Source organism: Corvus hawaiiensis, chromosome 1 (genome assembly GCF_020740725.1).
Source record: "Corvus hawaiiensis isolate bCorHaw1 chromosome 1, bCorHaw1.pri.cur, whole genome shotgun sequence".
Lineage (NCBI taxonomy): Eukaryota > Metazoa > Chordata > Aves > Passeriformes > Corvidae > Corvus > Corvus hawaiiensis.
This window is the reverse complement of record NC_063213.1, coordinates 81,200,882-81,217,933: the sequence shown is the minus strand read 5'-3', so window position 1 is coordinate 81,217,933 and position 17,052 is coordinate 81,200,882. Positions and strand designations below refer to the sequence as shown.

Here is a 17,052-nt window from a genome sequence, read left to right as displayed (position 1 = left end):
ACAAGGTAATTTATGTAATTTCCAGTATATCCAGGGCTCGTTCTGGTTTGAAAGCTGCAGAGGAGCCAGCTGGCTACTGCCACCCATTAAGAATTAAGCTTCTCTCAGTACAGTGCATGAATTTCTATCCGGCTTTAATAACCTCACAGTTTTATTCATCTGTGGTGGCTTTATTATAACTTTTGTTTATAAACACCTAGATTATTTTGAGAGGAAGATGTTTGTCACAAACTTACTTGGTGGAAAAAAGTAAAAGCTTGTTTGGTAACGTATTAAAGGAACTTTTGCTATGGAAGTGTCACAGAGCTGTTTAGTCACTTCAAAAATGGCTTAAATTGTTCCGCTTTCAACAGCATATGAATCACAGCTGGGCAAGTAATGCATACTAATTACTCTCCTTCTTTCTCTGCGCTTTTCATAAAATGTTTTTGCTTCCCAAGAGGTGGACAGTTCAGCTCATGGGCTGGGCAACCACAGTGTATTTTTGAGCCCTTGAGTACCTTGGGGGCCAGATACTATGTTTATAGTGATGCCATGCTGACCAGGCACTAAGCCAGCCAGTGTAACACTTGGTTGTGCTGGTGCCCGTGTCCTTCTGCTCGAGGCAGGTGGTGTGTTACCCTGAACTGGCTCTGCAGAGGGAAAGGTCTGCGTGTCCTCTGTTGGCTTGGTCTCCAGCATCCAAGGTGAGCTTGAGGGAGTTATTCGCGTGCACAGTACCTCACCTCACCAGTCAAGCGCTTGTAGGTTTTGTTGCTTCTGCCAGATCTCCGCCCAGTTATGGAAGTGGCTAAAGTGTATGTGAAGAATAAGAAATGAAGAGATGAGGTGTATTCCTTGTAGAGGTCTGACACAGCTGCAGAAGGCATGTTGTCAATAATTGAAGTGGCTCTCAGACCTGTCTTCAGCTGCAGTACAAGTACTTCTGAGGGACCTATGGGGCAAACTTGATATGGTCTGAAAGACTCAAAATTATTTAATCCCAGTTTCTCTGTAGTAAATACCTGTGTAGATTTGGCCTTTTGTAGGCAGTGCAGTAAGCATGGAGTGTATGTAAGCACGTAGAGGTTTTCCAGCCAGCACCAAGCACATTGCAGTAAGCAGCAAAGTGTTGCTGTCAAATGTCTGTATCTGCGCAGTTGAAAGCTGTACTGGTTCTGTGTACACACCAGCTCACTTGGAAGATCTCTGACTTGATGCCCTATTTTTATAGCTTAGGCATAAACTTCACAAGCCAAGAGAGGAATAAATTCATGTCCTCTAGGCATTGAGTAAAATTTTCAGGTTGTATTTTCAGGCTTCTTGCTCTTAAGTTTCATTTGTTTCCCAGTTAAAGTTGCATTCCAAAGTACACATTTGGAAAAAAACCATTTGGATGCTGCATTGGGTTATGCTGGAATGAATGTTGATGAGTGCTTCTGACGCTGTTGTTAAGTTCTATTGATTTGTGCCCCTTTCAATAAGAAAGACCGCTGTGCCTTGAGCTTGTGGTGTTTACAACTGTGGAGTTGCATTCAGGTTTGTGACAAGCATTGTCTTTGAAGCATATGAGTAGTCAGAATAACTGTGTATGGACAGTTCTGGTTTGGGGAGGAGGGGGTAGTAGATTTGTAGAAAAAAGTCTAGTTAAATCCCATTAGTTCATCCCAATTGTGAAAACTTAGCCTATAGCTTGGTTTACTCAAAACCTACAAGAAGGTATGTAAAGCTATGAGATACCAAAACTAGCATTTGATTTTAAAAAAAAGTTTCAAAGGAACTAATTAATCAAGATCGGGAATCATTCACTGAGTTTTCTATTTTAATGTAGTACTTAGGAAACCTTTATGACCAGAACATACATATACAAACAGCAGCATGAAATGGCTATTTCTGTAGAAAACGTTTAGCAAAGAAATAAAGAAAACATTTGAGTTTCTCAGATTTTGAAATTAAGCCAGTTTTGATTGTTTAGTTACATATTTTAACAATGTTAACCTTTTAATTAGATTCAACAAATCTCTAAAATTTTCAAAAGGAGAGATTGAAATGTCATCAAAAGACCTTAATACTTTTGATTAGAGTTACTCTTTTGGGATAAAAAACAAACTCTTGTTCTTGGAATTCTAGCATTCGGGATGGAATAGTAAAATAGACAGGAGGGACCGGGTTTGAATGCTTCCTGTGAGAGCAGCTGTTCCAGTGTGATGTTGGTGCTGCTCATGGGAGTGTTGCAGGACACAGCCGTGCTCCTGCTGCTTTTTTTCAGTTCCACAATAGATGGCTGATGGTTTGCTGATGAGTGACTTTCACGCAGAGCTTAGGATGCTACAGTTTCCATCATGAAATTGTGGAAAAGAACACCGCAGGGTTCTTCACGTGACCAGCAGTGATACCTGTCCAGCATATACCACGGGGGTTTTGTGTAAGCTGCAGTGAATGGGCATTTTTGAGCAGGGATATGTGCACGTGTGACACAGGGAGGAAGAATGTCGAATTAACTGGTAGAATTGCTTATGATGATTTTTTTTGTTACAGTGTGAGATTGAAATCAGGAGAGCAGCCACCATCATGATGACAATAACTTCTCATATCTGATTTGTCTCTCTATTTTGTTTTCTGAAATTCCCTTTCTTTTTCCTTTTTTTGAAGGCCACTGAAAAGTGTTATGTTGTCTGTGTGCAGTGTCAGCCTGGCAGTGCAAATTTGATGGTGGCTACAATACATCTCCCTTCCTTCCTTCCTTCCTTCCTCCCTTCTCTCGGAGAGTGTTACCATAGCATTTCTCTCCCAGGGACTCTCGCGCAGAGCTGCAGATGGGTTTCTCACTATGAACTCTGTGCTGCTCAGTCGGATACGCTCAGTTCTCTAGAAGGAAAATGGGGAAGAAAGGGTGACTTAGCAACACGGATAAAGCTTTCCTGGTATTTCCAAGAAGCAAAAACCTTTTTTGAAACAAAGGCTTGTTTTCATTAATATGAGGATGGGATTTTTCTATGAAGAAAAACAAATCCTCTTTTTCCCTACCACCTCAGTCTGTTTTCTCTTGTCCAGGGAGATTGATTCAGAACAGTTGACTGCCTGATCCTTGGGCTTATGTTTCTTGCTTTTTCCCCTCTCCTTTAGCTGTGGACGTGGCTTGAAGAGCTACAGAAGGAGCTGCTTGATGATGTCTATGCTGAGTCTGTGGAGGCTGTCCAAGACCTGATTAAACGTTTTGGTCAACAGCAACAGACCACTCTGCAGGTTACAGTCAATGTCATAAAAGAAGGCGAAGATCTCATACAGCAACTAAGGTAAAACAGATTTTTATTTAAATCTCTCCTGTTGTTCTGCTGATGTTCTGTGAGGCTCTTTCTATTTCGAGGGTAGAGATGATGAGTAAAAGATATGATCTATAAATAAAACTTGTAAATATTAGGACTACAGTGATCTTTCATGCTGTACTGATGGTCTCTAAACCTCTATTTACAGGAAGCTCAGCTTCTAAACACTGCTGCCACAAGAAGGAGATTTTGTTGACATAAGCTACCTTTTTGATAGAAGCAATTAGGTGTTTTTGTAGTCTGACGTGCAGGGCTCCATAGCATTTTGAGTTCTGAGCAGCAGCCGTTTTATAAAGAGACACTTGAATTTGTTTTGCAGACTGATGAGTAACTTCAGTGTAGTAAAAGCCAAGTTTGTGTCCATTTCATTCAATAATTATCTGAATAAATAAATTTGGTTCCCAGCTGCTCTGGTACATGTCTTGTTTGCTGCAGGAGATTAACATGTCTGAATTTTCAGGTTTTATACTCAGGTAAAAGATTAAGTCATTTTTTAAAATTAGCTAATTTTGATTTTCTTTCCTTGCCAGGAAGATTCAGTAAAGTAAATAGTTATCATATGCTACTTCCTTTTCACAGTGGAAGCGTTTGTCTCTGGCTTTCAAATTTTATCCTTCCTGTAAACAGAATGTCTTTACATGCTGAATTGGGAAAAAAATGAAAGTAAATAATTTCTTAATGTTTTTTTTAAGTACTAGAACACAGTTTGGCTTTTTATTTACAAGGATGTACAGTTAGCTTTCATGCAATGTGGCTTGCACCAACCTTATCTGAAGCAGGCTTACATCTTGTGGTCATGTATAGCGTCCAGATTGTATGGAGGTTTTTTTCAATAATGCTCTTTTTTCTTCCCCCTTCCCTCTCTCTACTTTGAATAGGGATTCTGCCATTTCTAGTAACAAGACCCCCCATAACAGCTCAATCAACCATATAGAGACAGTCCTGCAGCAGCTGGATGAGGCCCAGTCTCAGATGGAGGAGCTTTTTCAAGAACGCAAGATCAAACTTGAGCTGTTTCTGCAGCTCCGCATATTTGAAAGAGATGCAATAGATGTGAGTGTTTGCTTTCAGACTTGCACTGCACACACTTCTCCTCTTGTGTGGGAATGTTTATGCTGAGATTGTGGAGTTGCACTGGCATGTGGCTCAAATGACCGATAGACTTAATTCTTACCTGAACTAAGGCTTTTGTCCTGTATGTGAAAGTGTCAGAAGACCTCAGTGGTCAGCAGAGCTGAGCTTTTTGGTTGGCTCTCAGTGCATCTTTAAGCAAATGTGTGGTAAAATCATGATGCATCAGTTGCTTCATCTGGTAAGTTTAGTTTGAATATCAAACTGCCTTGATATAACTAGTATGCCTGCAGTTAATATGAGTAAGACTTGCAAGCTGGTTTCGTACAAACCCTCTAAACTGGTGTTTTGTAAAAACGCCCCTCTTCTTTTTCTTTTCCAAATCAGCAGTCTTTTTTTTTTTTTAGTTGGCAGCTGCAAGTGGTTTTTGGAATTCTGTCTTAATCATTGGGAATGTTCTATGGGCTGTCGTTTTTTAAAAATAAATTCTTTTCCACCTCTGAAAACAATTCAATAGCAGTTGTAGTGCTGCACCCCTGCAAAACTTCAAGAATTCTTGAGCCTGTCCTACCTGTGAAGGAGAGTTGTAGCTTATCAGTTGAAAAGTTCGTGTGTGTGTGCAGGAACATGTATACAAACAGACGTGAAGCTCCACAGGGAGCTTAGGTTAGCAGAGTTGCATTACAAAGCTTCAGCTAAGTTCCTGTGACTTTGTAAAACTACTAGTGCTGTACACAGTGACTGAAACAAGTTGGTGCCTCATAAGGTTCAGGGTTATCCATTGGTAAATGGTCCCATTTGAGTATATAAGGACTTACATGACTCTTGAGATTCTCAAACCCAGGAGTTAGAGTGATAATTTTACCCTTTTGCTTGTATGTGGTAAAAGCTGCAACTGCTGGTTATGAATGTGAGGTAGAGAGGCAGTCGGCAGAAAGCTTCACAGGTTTTTAGTGATAGCATCTTGGGTTTTTAGTGTTTTGGTTTGGGGTTTTTTTTCGCCTTTCTGAAAATCAGGATTTGATGTCATGGCTGAAGTCTGGTTTAGCTAAGCACATTGTTAGGTGCAGTGCAGGAATAGACAGACACAGTTTCTTGATCCTTACCCGTAGAGGAAGTGAGAGTGTGTGCTTTACAGTAACAACAACTCTGGTGTAAAGGAAGACCAAAAAGGGTTTTTTTTCAATTTTGCAATTCACAGTGATCTGTAAAGTTTTCTCCTTTGGCTATGTGAGAGTAGCTGTCTCACATATGCCTACAACCTTTGCAGGAGTGATCAACAGTGCTCGATGTCTGTGAGATGTTCTCAGAACACTTTTTTTGTGGGACTGGCAGCTGTGTGGGGCAATGCATACCAAGAAAATTAATGGAAGAATTAGGATAAAGGTTTGAGTGACATTCACGATTAAGTTGATTGCTCTGTGCTGTAGGTTACATAAGCCAGGATTCTACAATAGCAAAAGGCTGGTTGCAGGAGCCCTGCTTTGCAGATGTGTTCTAGTCCTTCAGTGCAGCACAGCATCTATATAGGTAGGAGTACTTCTGGTACTATTAAGTGGTGCTGCCCGTAGGATTTTGCATCAGAAAGCTGCAAACCTTAACTTCATAGAATCATAGAATAGAATATACTGAGTGGGAAGGGTCCCATGAGGATCATCAAATCCAACTCCTGACCCTGCACAGGACATCCCAAGAGTCACACCACGTGCCTCAGAGTGTTGTCCAAATGCTTCTTTAACTCTGTCAGGCTTGGTGCTGTGACCACTTCCCTGGGAGCCTGTTCCAGTGCCCAACCACCCTCTGGGAGAAGAACCATTTCTAGTATCCAACCTAAACCTCCCCTAGCTCTGCTTGATGTTGTTTCCTTGAGTCCAGTCACTGGTCACAAGAGTGAAGATGTTGGTACCTGCCCTTCCACTTCCCCTTGTGAGGAAGTTGTAACTGCAGTGAGGTCTCCCCTCAGTCTCCTCCAGGCTGAACAGACTAAGTGACCTCAGCTGCTCTTCATACGGTTTCCCCTCCAAACTATTCATCCTCTTCATGGCCCTCCTTTGGATTCTCTCTAGTAGATTAATGTCTTTTATATATTGTAGTGCCCAAAGCTGCACACACTTGACAGGTCTTGCTTTTTCTAAACCTGACACTTTGCATACTTTGCATTTTGCCACATACAACATAAAGCAAAGTTGCCTTGTTGAAAGAGTTGGTATAATTTGTCTCTATGGCTTGGAAATAAAAATAATGCTTATTTTAGATTGATGGAGAGTCCTTCAGAAAAGAAAATGGCCCTGGCTGCAGAGTGACTTCAGCAAAATGTTGATTGTTTTGCTGTCTCTGTACCATGCCTTCTCTGCTTCCTCAGCAAAGCACGCATCTCTTTTCCCTCTCCCTGAAGGCAGACATCTGTTCGGAAACTTCCAGGAAGAAAATGTGGGGACTAGTTCCAGGTCAGTTGTTTGAAAGCAGAAGCTCAGCTGAAGTAACTTGATAATGAGGAGGAGCCAGATGCCAGCTAGGAATTTGCAGACCTTGTTTTGACCTTCTCCTTCCTCCAGGATTTTGTGTGACTGGTCCAGTCAATTAAGACTTGGCTGTAGAGGCAGTTCATTCAGGGGAGCATCCTGTGAGGACAGCTTTTCTCGAAGGCAAGTAGTGTTTCTAGCTTCTCTTACTGCTAGCAAAATTACACAGGTTAAAATGGGACAAAGGGCTCCCCTGGCACTGCAGGATCATACCATGCAGCTGTGCTTCTGGGGACAGTGGTGAGATTTGCTGGCAGCGTTAATTCCCTTCTTCTCCTCATTCTTCCCTTATTATTTGCTGATGAAATACTTTGTTTCTTTTATTCTACAACTTTTCAGATACTCCTGCTCTTCTGAAATTGATATAACTGCAGTAGTGTCTGTTTTGCCCCTTGCTCTTGGCATATAAACTTGACCGTCTCTATCCTCAGCATGATTTTTAGTGCCATTGTTTGTGAGCTATTTGAGGGACTCCTTTGTAAATGCCTGTATTAACTAAAGGAACGAATGAGCAAAATAATGTAGGTGAAGAGTCCCTTGCTAGTGTGATTAGTAGCATGAGGAAGGTGCGTGTGTGAACCCAGCCAGTGGGATGGTAATGCTGATGGCAAAGTACGCAGTCCGAAATGTGTTTGTCTCATCTGTGGCTGTGCATTTTTGCCTGTCTGTAACTTACATGCCTTGAGGCCTGTGCCAGGGCTCTACACACAGCATACCACACACTTTTCAGCTCACAGCTTTATCTCAACTCTATTTTTGGACCATACTTACAAGATGCCTGTTAAATCACACTGCTGAAAAGACAAGGATGCAAAATGCTGGGATATCACAGAAACCTAACTCTTCTCCCTTTCCCATTTTCCCTTTTTTTTTCTCCCCAGCACATAATATTTTCCAGGTCTTGGTGATCACTCGGTACCACGAATGGTAGTTAAACACTTCTGAGAAGAGACCTGCAGTTCTTTATTTCTTCCCCACTCAGTATGAAAGAGTCTGCATCCCTTCTGTATTATACCCTGCCTTGTTTCCTGTCAGTGTTACCTTTACATTTAATAGAATATAGGGATGTCGAGCAGCTCAGGATCTGCACTCAGAACTTCTTGAACACATGCTATGGTAAATTGTTAGCCTGTGTTTATGCTGGAATGTCCATTTCCTGAGAGCAGTATGAATTTGTTGTTGTTACTTTAGATGTCTGTTAGTCATTTGTTCTGTTTGTTTAATGCTGATTGTCTTGACAAAACTTTACAAGCAAGCCTACTTGCTCTAAAAGTATTGTCTGTAGAGCAGAACTTTAGGGGAAGCACTGAAGAGTGTGGGCAGAGAGGGCTTAGTGAATGCTATTTTTACATTAACTCTGCCCTCAGATTTGCAGTGGGTGCAATGGCTGAAATAGACCACCTTGCACCACCTAATTACTGCTGAAAAAATATGAGGATTACTGCCCCTGTTAGGAAACTTCGCTGTGGTTGTCATTGACTACTTACCTTTTGAATCAGTGTGGAAACATGCTGCCATTATTTATTTGAATCGTGGGCATCCTGATCTTTTGAAGGGAAAAGGCAATGTATTGGTCTTGTTCAGAGTGTTTCAAGCTGCTTTAAACAATGTGTGTGCCATGATCTTAAGCATGGGGTTGTATGAGAGAGCATGGGAAAAGCTATAATTCTTACTGGCTGTTCGTGGCTGTTCTTTGGAGGCACTATCACTGAACCCTCTTGGCTGAGGCTACACACAGTTTTGACCTCTTGAAACTAGTTGTTTTTCCTATCAAGTAAAGTGAATCTTAGGAGCTAGTGACTACAGTCTATTCCATTATTGCAATACTGACACTTAGCCACAGCAGTGTCATATTGTGAGCTTACTGTGTTTTTTGCTTTATTCTCACTTAATAGTAAAAAAGAGAAGGTTTTGGCATCTTTTCTGAAGGGAGATGGACTGGCTTTGCTTGTAAAACAGTGTCGCAAATGTGCCATGTTAAATCTTGATCCTTTGTATACTGGTGTTTAGAAAGATGGGGAAAGATGGTGTTTTGATGGTGGAGTTTTGCAACCTTCTTTAATGCTCGGATTTCTGTTTGACAAAGTCCAGCTACAGTTATTTCTTCAGGGTAACTTCTGAATGTTATGAAGAAACAAACATTAGATGACCTCCACTGCTTTCAATAATAAATGAACAGAGTTTCAGAGAGAAGCTGGGAAGAGCAGATCTGAGATGCACAAGAGCTGAAAGTAAGCAATTTCTCTGGCTGGACTGTCAGGAAAACCTGAAGTTTCTTTAAAATTTCACGTCACTTAAAAGGACATGAATAGCAGAGGGAGGTGGTAAGACATGTTGGGCATGGACCAAGTAAAAAGGAAACGAAGGGAACTTGTTAAGGATTTTGTGGGAGGTAGAGGGAAAACCACTCACTCATAATGCCTAAATAGATTGTGTGATGTTTAGAGCACATGGAAGATGAAAGGAGCTTCAAGCAGTGGCTAAAAGCTTTGTCCTGTCTATCTTCCTGAATACTTTAGCCATCAGCTTTTCTGTTTTCAGTGTTAGCTCTGACTGCCTGTTTTCACTTCAGCAGAGGTAGCTGAGCAGGTTTAGGGATTGCAAATAGCTACAAATTGTTCGATACCTCCCATCATGACATAGTTCAAAACTTGAAGATATAGTGAATCAAGTAAAATTTTTTGCAGAACACCTTTAAAACAGGAAGGAACTCACTGGTGCCACAATGTTAATACTAATTGCTTGATGTGTCCATTTTTTTTATGGCATCATGTGAGCAGAATGGAAAAAGCCTTCATGAGAGATTGTAGCAAACTACAGAAGCTTTATACAGATGATTTAACTTTGCTCTCCCCCCCATTCTGCTTTTTTTCTAGAAGGCCTCTTTTCCTGGAATGTCTGGTTGTTTAACTGTCTCACTAACTTTGGAGCTATTACAGCCACTTGAAAAAGGGGCAGTGGCATCTTTCTTTTGCTGACAACAAATGACTTTGGTTAAATATTTATGGACTTGGATACTTGATTGCTAATGCCCGTTTAGTCTTTCTGTTGTATCTTGATGCATAAATAGGTACTTTCCTGTCATTTAGCACCATTCACATGAATTTGTCCTACTCCTGAAATTGTATAACACTGGAACTAAGCCATACTTGGTTCTTGATATCTATGTTTGCTTTCCCAATGAACTGCAATAGTTGGTGCCAAAACTGTGCTAAAAATTCTGGGAAAAAATTGGTTATTGGCTCGAGGGATAAGTGTATTAGACATACTTTTTTGAAGTAACTGATGCATCAAATCCATGCCATATGAACTCAACACACTTTGATAATGGGGGTTGTAAGCACTATCTGTTAGCCTTAAAACCTGTTTTGTATCCTAATTAAAAGGAGAATTTTACATTTTTAGAAAGGCTTTGCAATATGATTTGGAAAATTAATTTGTGTGGACAGACAAGGAGAACTTATTGTTGTGATACATGTGTTAAAAGGCCCCAAAACTTTTTTGGCTACCCTTCTTTGGACATCCTACAGCAAAGAATAAAATCAAGAATTAAAGTGTAAAACTGAAGTGTAGCTGGAAGATATCAGCAAGCAAATTTAGTTCTGGCATTGCAGTACTATTGTAATAAAGTATGCTGTTTGGTTTTGCTGCATTCACTGAGTACCCAGCCTTTTGTGGTAAGTGTGCTTCTCAGTTGTCTGGCAGAAGTCAAAGGTGTGTGTGGCCTGATGCTTCCCGCTCACAGAAGGGTAGAGCTGGCTTTCTTGTAAAAGGGTCAAGATTGGCACAATTGTAAGCTAAGCTGGCTCTTGCTGTGTGAATTATTATGTGGTGCAGTTTGAAGAATTAAAAAGGTGTTCCAGATCCACATTTTTCTTTAAAAGTGGAGATAAAAACATGTTGACTTCATCTGTTTCACAAGTAATGTGTTGATGGAGTACCTTAAATTAGGCAGGGGTACCCACAGTGTTGCAAGCACTGGTTGAAGAACTGTAGCAGTTTTCAAAGAGGTTATTTTGGATTGTTTGCCAAAATTTAAAATAAATGATAAGACAGCCCGTGTCTGAACCGTGTCAAATTTGATCACTGAAGTCAATCAGCAGTGAGCAACTTGAATTCCCTATCTCGATCATCAGTGCAACACTGGAAGTAAACTGTTTTCTGTTGTCTAATGGGTAATTGAACATTGTCTCCTTCCTTTTTCCCCCAGATAATTTCAGACCTTGAGTCTTGGAATGATGAGCTCTCTCAGCAGATGAATGACTTTGACACTGAAGATCTTACAATAGCAGAACAGAGGCTCCAGCATCATGCAGACAAAGCCCTGACCATGAATAACTTGACCTTTGATGTCATCCACCAAGGGCAGGATCTGCTGCAGTATGTCAATGAAGTGCAGGCATCTGGTAAGATGGCTCCTTCGTGCTATTCTGGGCAGTGACTTTGTAAGAATTATCCAGTTGTCTCTCCATGGGATGTGTGAAAATAACAGAGATGCTGGTTAACTGCAAGCTGGAGACGTGTGGACTCCTTTAAACTCAAATCATTCGATTGTGTCTGTGAGAGCATATTGGTACTATGGCACATAATTTTGTCAGAGTTGGCAACACCTGAAGGTGTTTAGTTTTTATAGAAAGGGAGTTCACTCAGGAAGTCAGTAAAATTAGAGTAAATAAGGAAGCATTAGTTTTATAGGTAATCGCATCAATGCAGTCAAGCAAAGATTTTCAGCTTCCAAGTAATGTCTTCCTTTTTTGTTCCTTATGCCCCTTCAATTGATCTTTTACACTGTATATGGTCAGGTAGGGTAAGTATCAGACTTTAAAAAAATCACATTTCCCTTTCTAAGAGTGCAAACCCCTATACTTATGTAGGCAAATGCTCCAAGGCTTAGGTTTAACTTGGAGAAGCAACTAGAAAATCAAGTGTAAAACAGTGGAAATGAGCTGTTTGTCTTGGGAAGCTTTGCGAGTCATTCATAAGGGGCTGTCCCGATTGCAGGTGTGGAGCTGCTCTGCGACCGAGACGTGGACATGGCCACTCGCGTGCAGGACCTGCTGGAGTTCCTGCACGAGAAGCAGCAGGAGCTGGACGTGGCGGCGGAGCAGCACCGCAAGCACCTGGAGCAGTGCGTGCAGCTGCGCCACCTGCAGGCAGAGGTCAAGCAGGTACGGCCCCGCCGCCCCCTGGCTCCCTTGGGGAGCTCTGCTCCCAAAAACACACGCGGGATATGACCTCCTGCTGCACAGAGTCTTTCGTTGGGAGCAGGGGATGACTTTGATCACCTGGGAAACTTCATCCTCTGTTAATATTAAGTGCATTTTTTTAACTCGCATCACCGGTCGATCTTGCTGTGTGGATCTAGAGCACAGGTCCTGTGAGGAGCAGCTGAGGGAGCTGGGGATGTTTAGTCTGGAATAAAGGAATCTCGGGGGGGACCTTATCACTCTCTGAAACTGCCTGACAGGAGGTCGTATCAAAGTGGGGGTGGGATTCTTTACCCAGGTAGCAAGCGATAGGACAAGAAGAAAAGTCCTCAAGTTGTGCTAGAGGAAGTTTAGATATTAGGAAAAATTTCTTCACTGAAGGGATAATCAAGCACTGCAACAGGACTGAGAGAGGCACCATCCCTGAAGATATTTAAAAGACACGTAGATGTGACACTGAGACACGTGCTTTAGTGGTGGACTTGGTAATGCTGGGTTAACTGTTGGACTTGATGGTTGTAGAGGTTCTTTCCAACCCAAACTATTCTGATATTCTGTAGATACCAGTCAAATATTTGAAGTGTAGAGTGATTTGAACTAATGTTAAACTCGTGCTTTTACCATCTGTATGGGGATGAATAACAATGCTCAGTCATAGTTCCTGCACACTGACCTAATACTTCTTGGTCTATTGTTTGAAACATCTACAAATAATGATAACATAATATCAACATAGTTTATTTTCCTCGAAAAGAGAAACAAAGTTTTGCTTCTCCTGCCAAAAAAGTGGCAAGTTTTGAGGTCTTTATCTGATAAACACCTAAAGCTTTGGTGAATTTGAGATGTGGGCAAGGCCACTGAAGTAGGTGAAAGTTTAAAAAAGAAACAAGACACTAGAAATGGTAAGAGTTTTTGATCTTGCTCACACTTGGCAGCATCACAGAAGTTTGCCATAGTCTGTTGTATTACTGTGGCCCATAGTGAGACTGAATGACAACTCCCAAATTGCAGAGTAGTATGAAAGGGATCCAGCTAGACTAGGAGAGGTGAACAGAAGGTTCCCAAAGTATTTTCAAGCAGTGGTTGGGTGCTCTGCAGCAGCAGATGCAAAGTTTCTGTGTGGTCTTGAATTAAAGGAATGCAAAAAACTAATAGTTGTCTGCTGTCAGTGCAATATAGGCATCAGTCAAATACCTGATGTTCTGTTTCAAGCCTTTGTGTACTCTACTGAACTGTGCTGTATCTGCCTTAGCACTTACTCATCTTGGTAAGTGCAAATTACAAATTCCTCCTTTCACACGAGCAATGGTTGAGATAAAATGATTGCACATCAGGATAGTTTCTGTACTCTGTTGCATGTTATCTTGAGGGTAAAGGAAAAGAGTGCACATCTGCAAAGGAAGGAAAAAATTAAAAGAAATAATGTGAATGCCAGCTGAGGCACTCTCATCCCTTTATGGTACATCAGTGGGTTTGGCTGGGATGGGTTAGTAAAAAAAACTAAAGGTTAATTTCCATGATACTGAAATAGTATTCAGTAAAAAACAGAATATAGAACTTTGGTAATATTTCAAAGAGACACTATTTAAATAGTTATTTATATTGCATGCTCCCACAATAAAGTGAGGGCCTTGGTCCACTAGCTTTGTTTGTATGCAAGTTAAACGTGACAAGAAGGACACACATGTTTAAAACCTGTGTTTGGAACAAATGTTCTGTATGTGGGCAGAAACAGGCATATGATGAACATCATGGATTTTAGGGGAATATCACTGTTGCACTTCGTATGTGATTTGTAGATCATTCTATAAGAAATTTCTCACTTTTTTGAACCACTGCTAGCCCTGACTGAAACTGAAGCTCAAATTTAGATTCTTAAGAAAGTACTGGAAAAGTTTATCTTATAATAAAGGTACAGGTAGTACACTAACCTAGCCAACTGTCTTTTCTTGGTAGACTGGGATTTGGAAGAAAAAAGCATATTCTGTTTTATATTCCTAGAACACACCTCTATCAAGTGGGATTTTATGTTGAATTAAATGCCACAATAGGTGTGAATTTTCAAACAAACGTACATGAACATGTAGCTGACAGAAGGTTTGTGTATTACTTTTCCAGATTTTACTGTACAGATTCACCTGCAATACTTGCCCAGCCTGAGGCCTAAAAATTGAGTGGAACTCAAACTGAATGTTAGTATATTGTCTCATAGGATTTCTTTTGAGACCTTAAATGCTTTGAGGCTAGTAACTCCTAGTTTTGTGATTTCAGTTGCCTTTTTAGAAAACCATTTCTGATTTATTTTAATTTTTATTAAGCGTCAGGAAGCACGATCTTCTCCTGTCTCTTCTGCACTGGAAAAAAGTTTATCAGTCAGCAGGTCACAGTAGGTACTTTACCTGAGAGTCAAATGAAGTGGTAAACCTCCTCTTCAGTCTGTTTTGCTGCCTGAAGCAGTGAACACATGGTTTTCCTGTTCAATTACTGTGATTTTTCTGTTAGATTTATTGTTGATGAGCTGTGTGTAAGCATATTTATTATGTAGATGGGATACTGTCTCCATAGCAAGAATTCAAACAGTACTTCCATTTAAATTTTTCCTGCCACAGCTACGTTACTGCTGTTGTATTTTCACACACACACACATACACACAAATGTGTTTATATAAAATACCTAAAAATATGTAGCTTGTAGTAATGTGAAGAGATTAGACTGGAAAACTGCAGGAATTTAGACAAATACTTGCAAAGATTCTCTTCAGTACTGGGAAGTGAAACTCGGTGCTTAGTGAATTTTGATCAAATAAGCACAGAAAGTAGACAAAAACATTCAATATTGCTTTTTCCTTAACTATGGTACCAGTGGCATTGAAGTGGCATAGGAGGAAGCAGAAGAGCTGGAAGACAAACGGAGGTTTAAAGAAAACCTTCAAAGAATTTACTTGTCAGCTTGATGAGTAATAGGTACAGAAAGGGAGAAACCAGATAGAAAATTACAGTGTAGAAAAACCAGGGAAGACAGGGGGAAGAGAATGCTGACTGAAATAAAAAGGGACAGCTGTATGTGGGGAAAACAACATGGAAAAGGGAAGTGTGACCACTTTTTTAGAGGGCAGGGACATATGAGTAGGTGGAGGCAGAGAAATATTTATGAGAATGTCTGTCTCATCCAAAACTCCAGTTGTCTGTTTGGCAGACAAACCTTTTTTATTAATCACCTAAAATACAGCTGTTGAATTACTTATTGCTGCAATCACGCCCACATACTCGCTTTGTGGAATCAGTGCTTTACTCTGCTTAAGGTCAAAATCCCTCCCAACCTCCAAAACCAATCCAGTTGCTTTCAGTATGCTCATTAAGCCTTTTCAGTGCAATATTGTCTGCTGTTCTGATCATGGTGTATGTTCTTGGGTATATAACTATGTATACATGTATGTACAATGGTGTACAGATACTTCTGCCCTCAAGAGTAACTGGAGCTGCTTTATGTTTTCACTAGGAGATCTTTCAACTTGGTGCTTGAGCTCTGATTATCCCAAAATACTACTCAGGAAGGGTATGCTGGCACTCTGTGTAGTGCCATATGGATATGAAAACATAGCTAGGACAGCAGACTGAAGCAGGTTGTCTTGTGATCATGTTTAGTTACAGTCAAAAATAGGTCCAACAAACTAATCCTAAATCAAGAACTTACCTACAGACCTACCTATTTGACCCTTTCAAGTGTCCCAAGTGACCCAAGTTCTGTTTCATTTCCACACTTTTGCTGATGCTCTACTGATGCTTTTCTAGCCTCTTGAAGGCTGTGAGGGGAGAGATGGGGGTTGTGATCCACTCAGACAGGGAGGTGGTGGGAACATGCCAACCAACCCTGAAGACAGCACCCCTGGAAGAAGAATAGGCTCCCTACTCACTAGTGCTTATATTTTCCCCTTGAGTCAGAGCAGGGGGACGGGGAAAATACTGCTGGCAAATTTTCCTCCTGTGAGTTTCACCAGCATGTGCACTTGCACCCTGACCTACACCAAGCAGGAGGGCAAGTCTTTGTGTTTGAAATGGCACATTCTGTTCTAGCTGTCTCTGCTGTATATAATGGGATGCCAAGTCAAGAGGAGCTTTTGATTGGTCTTAAGCATTCTCCTTCGTTAAAATTCTCTGAAGAAGGCTAGATGTATAAGAACCCTAAAAAGGTGTGTTTTGTTACACTGTACCTGGAAGAATCACTTTTTAAGGTAGAGGAGGAACCTAGAATTACTTTTGTAAGACAAAATAGAAATAAAAAAGGGATTTTAAAAGAATTTACTGTCTCTGTGTTCTTGCAGACAATTTATTTCTCCAAGTGTAGTTTCTATCTACAGTCTGTTGGACCCATCTGCTTCCCTCAGAAGCTGCCCTTTTTCTTGCTCCTGAGGCTTACCCAGGCTTGCTCCCTTGAATGTTGACAATCCCCAGGTGCCTTAGCAACTTAGAAACTCCCAGCTTCTTTCATTGTCCCTTTCGTGTGCCCCAGGCTGTGATCTGCAAGTGTCTCCTTTGCAGTAGGAGAGGTTGTTCCAAAGCCAGAGCCATCTTTCCCTTGCTTGCAATGCTGCACCTGACCCAGTGCTGTCTCCCCAGAGGACCAGAATGTGCACTTAGTTACACGTCTGGCAGGTGCTATCGTGCCCTCCCTTCTACACTGTAGACTTACTCTTTTCTACAGACTTCCAGAATTTATATAGGAGAATTCAAATACATGTTATCAGGGTGGAAAAAACTTGTTAGCTATTCATTGTGCAGACGGAAGTGGGAAAAACCGCATTAATAATACAACAATATCGCAGTCTGGGTAAGACAGAGGGTGAGATTGTGGTGCAGATTTGAGGGAGTGGATGTTGTGTCAGGGTGGCTAGACCTCAGCTGCTTCAAGCTGTCAGACACGTCAGAGCATACTTTGGATGTAGACCC

The 17,052-nt window shown here is 41.0% G+C and overlaps 1 protein-coding gene across 5 annotated transcripts in view; it reads left to right on the top strand.

The window, feature by feature from the left end:
- TRIO (trio Rho guanine nucleotide exchange factor) overlaps positions 1 to 17,052 on the top strand; it is a 248,096-nt gene that overhangs the window by 120,411 nt on the left and 110,633 nt on the right. For all 5 annotated transcript variants that reach the window (XM_048311675.1, XM_048311683.1, XM_048311700.1 and 2 more), the window contains exons 12-15: positions 3,106 to 3,275; positions 4,184 to 4,358; positions 11,109 to 11,304; positions 11,900 to 12,066. In XM_048311675.1, coding sequence (XP_048167632.1) covers positions 3,106 to 3,275; positions 4,184 to 4,358; positions 11,109 to 11,304; positions 11,900 to 12,066 — 708 coding nt within the window. The remainder of the gene's footprint in view (positions 1 to 3,105; positions 3,276 to 4,183; positions 4,359 to 11,108; positions 11,305 to 11,899; positions 12,067 to 17,052) is intronic.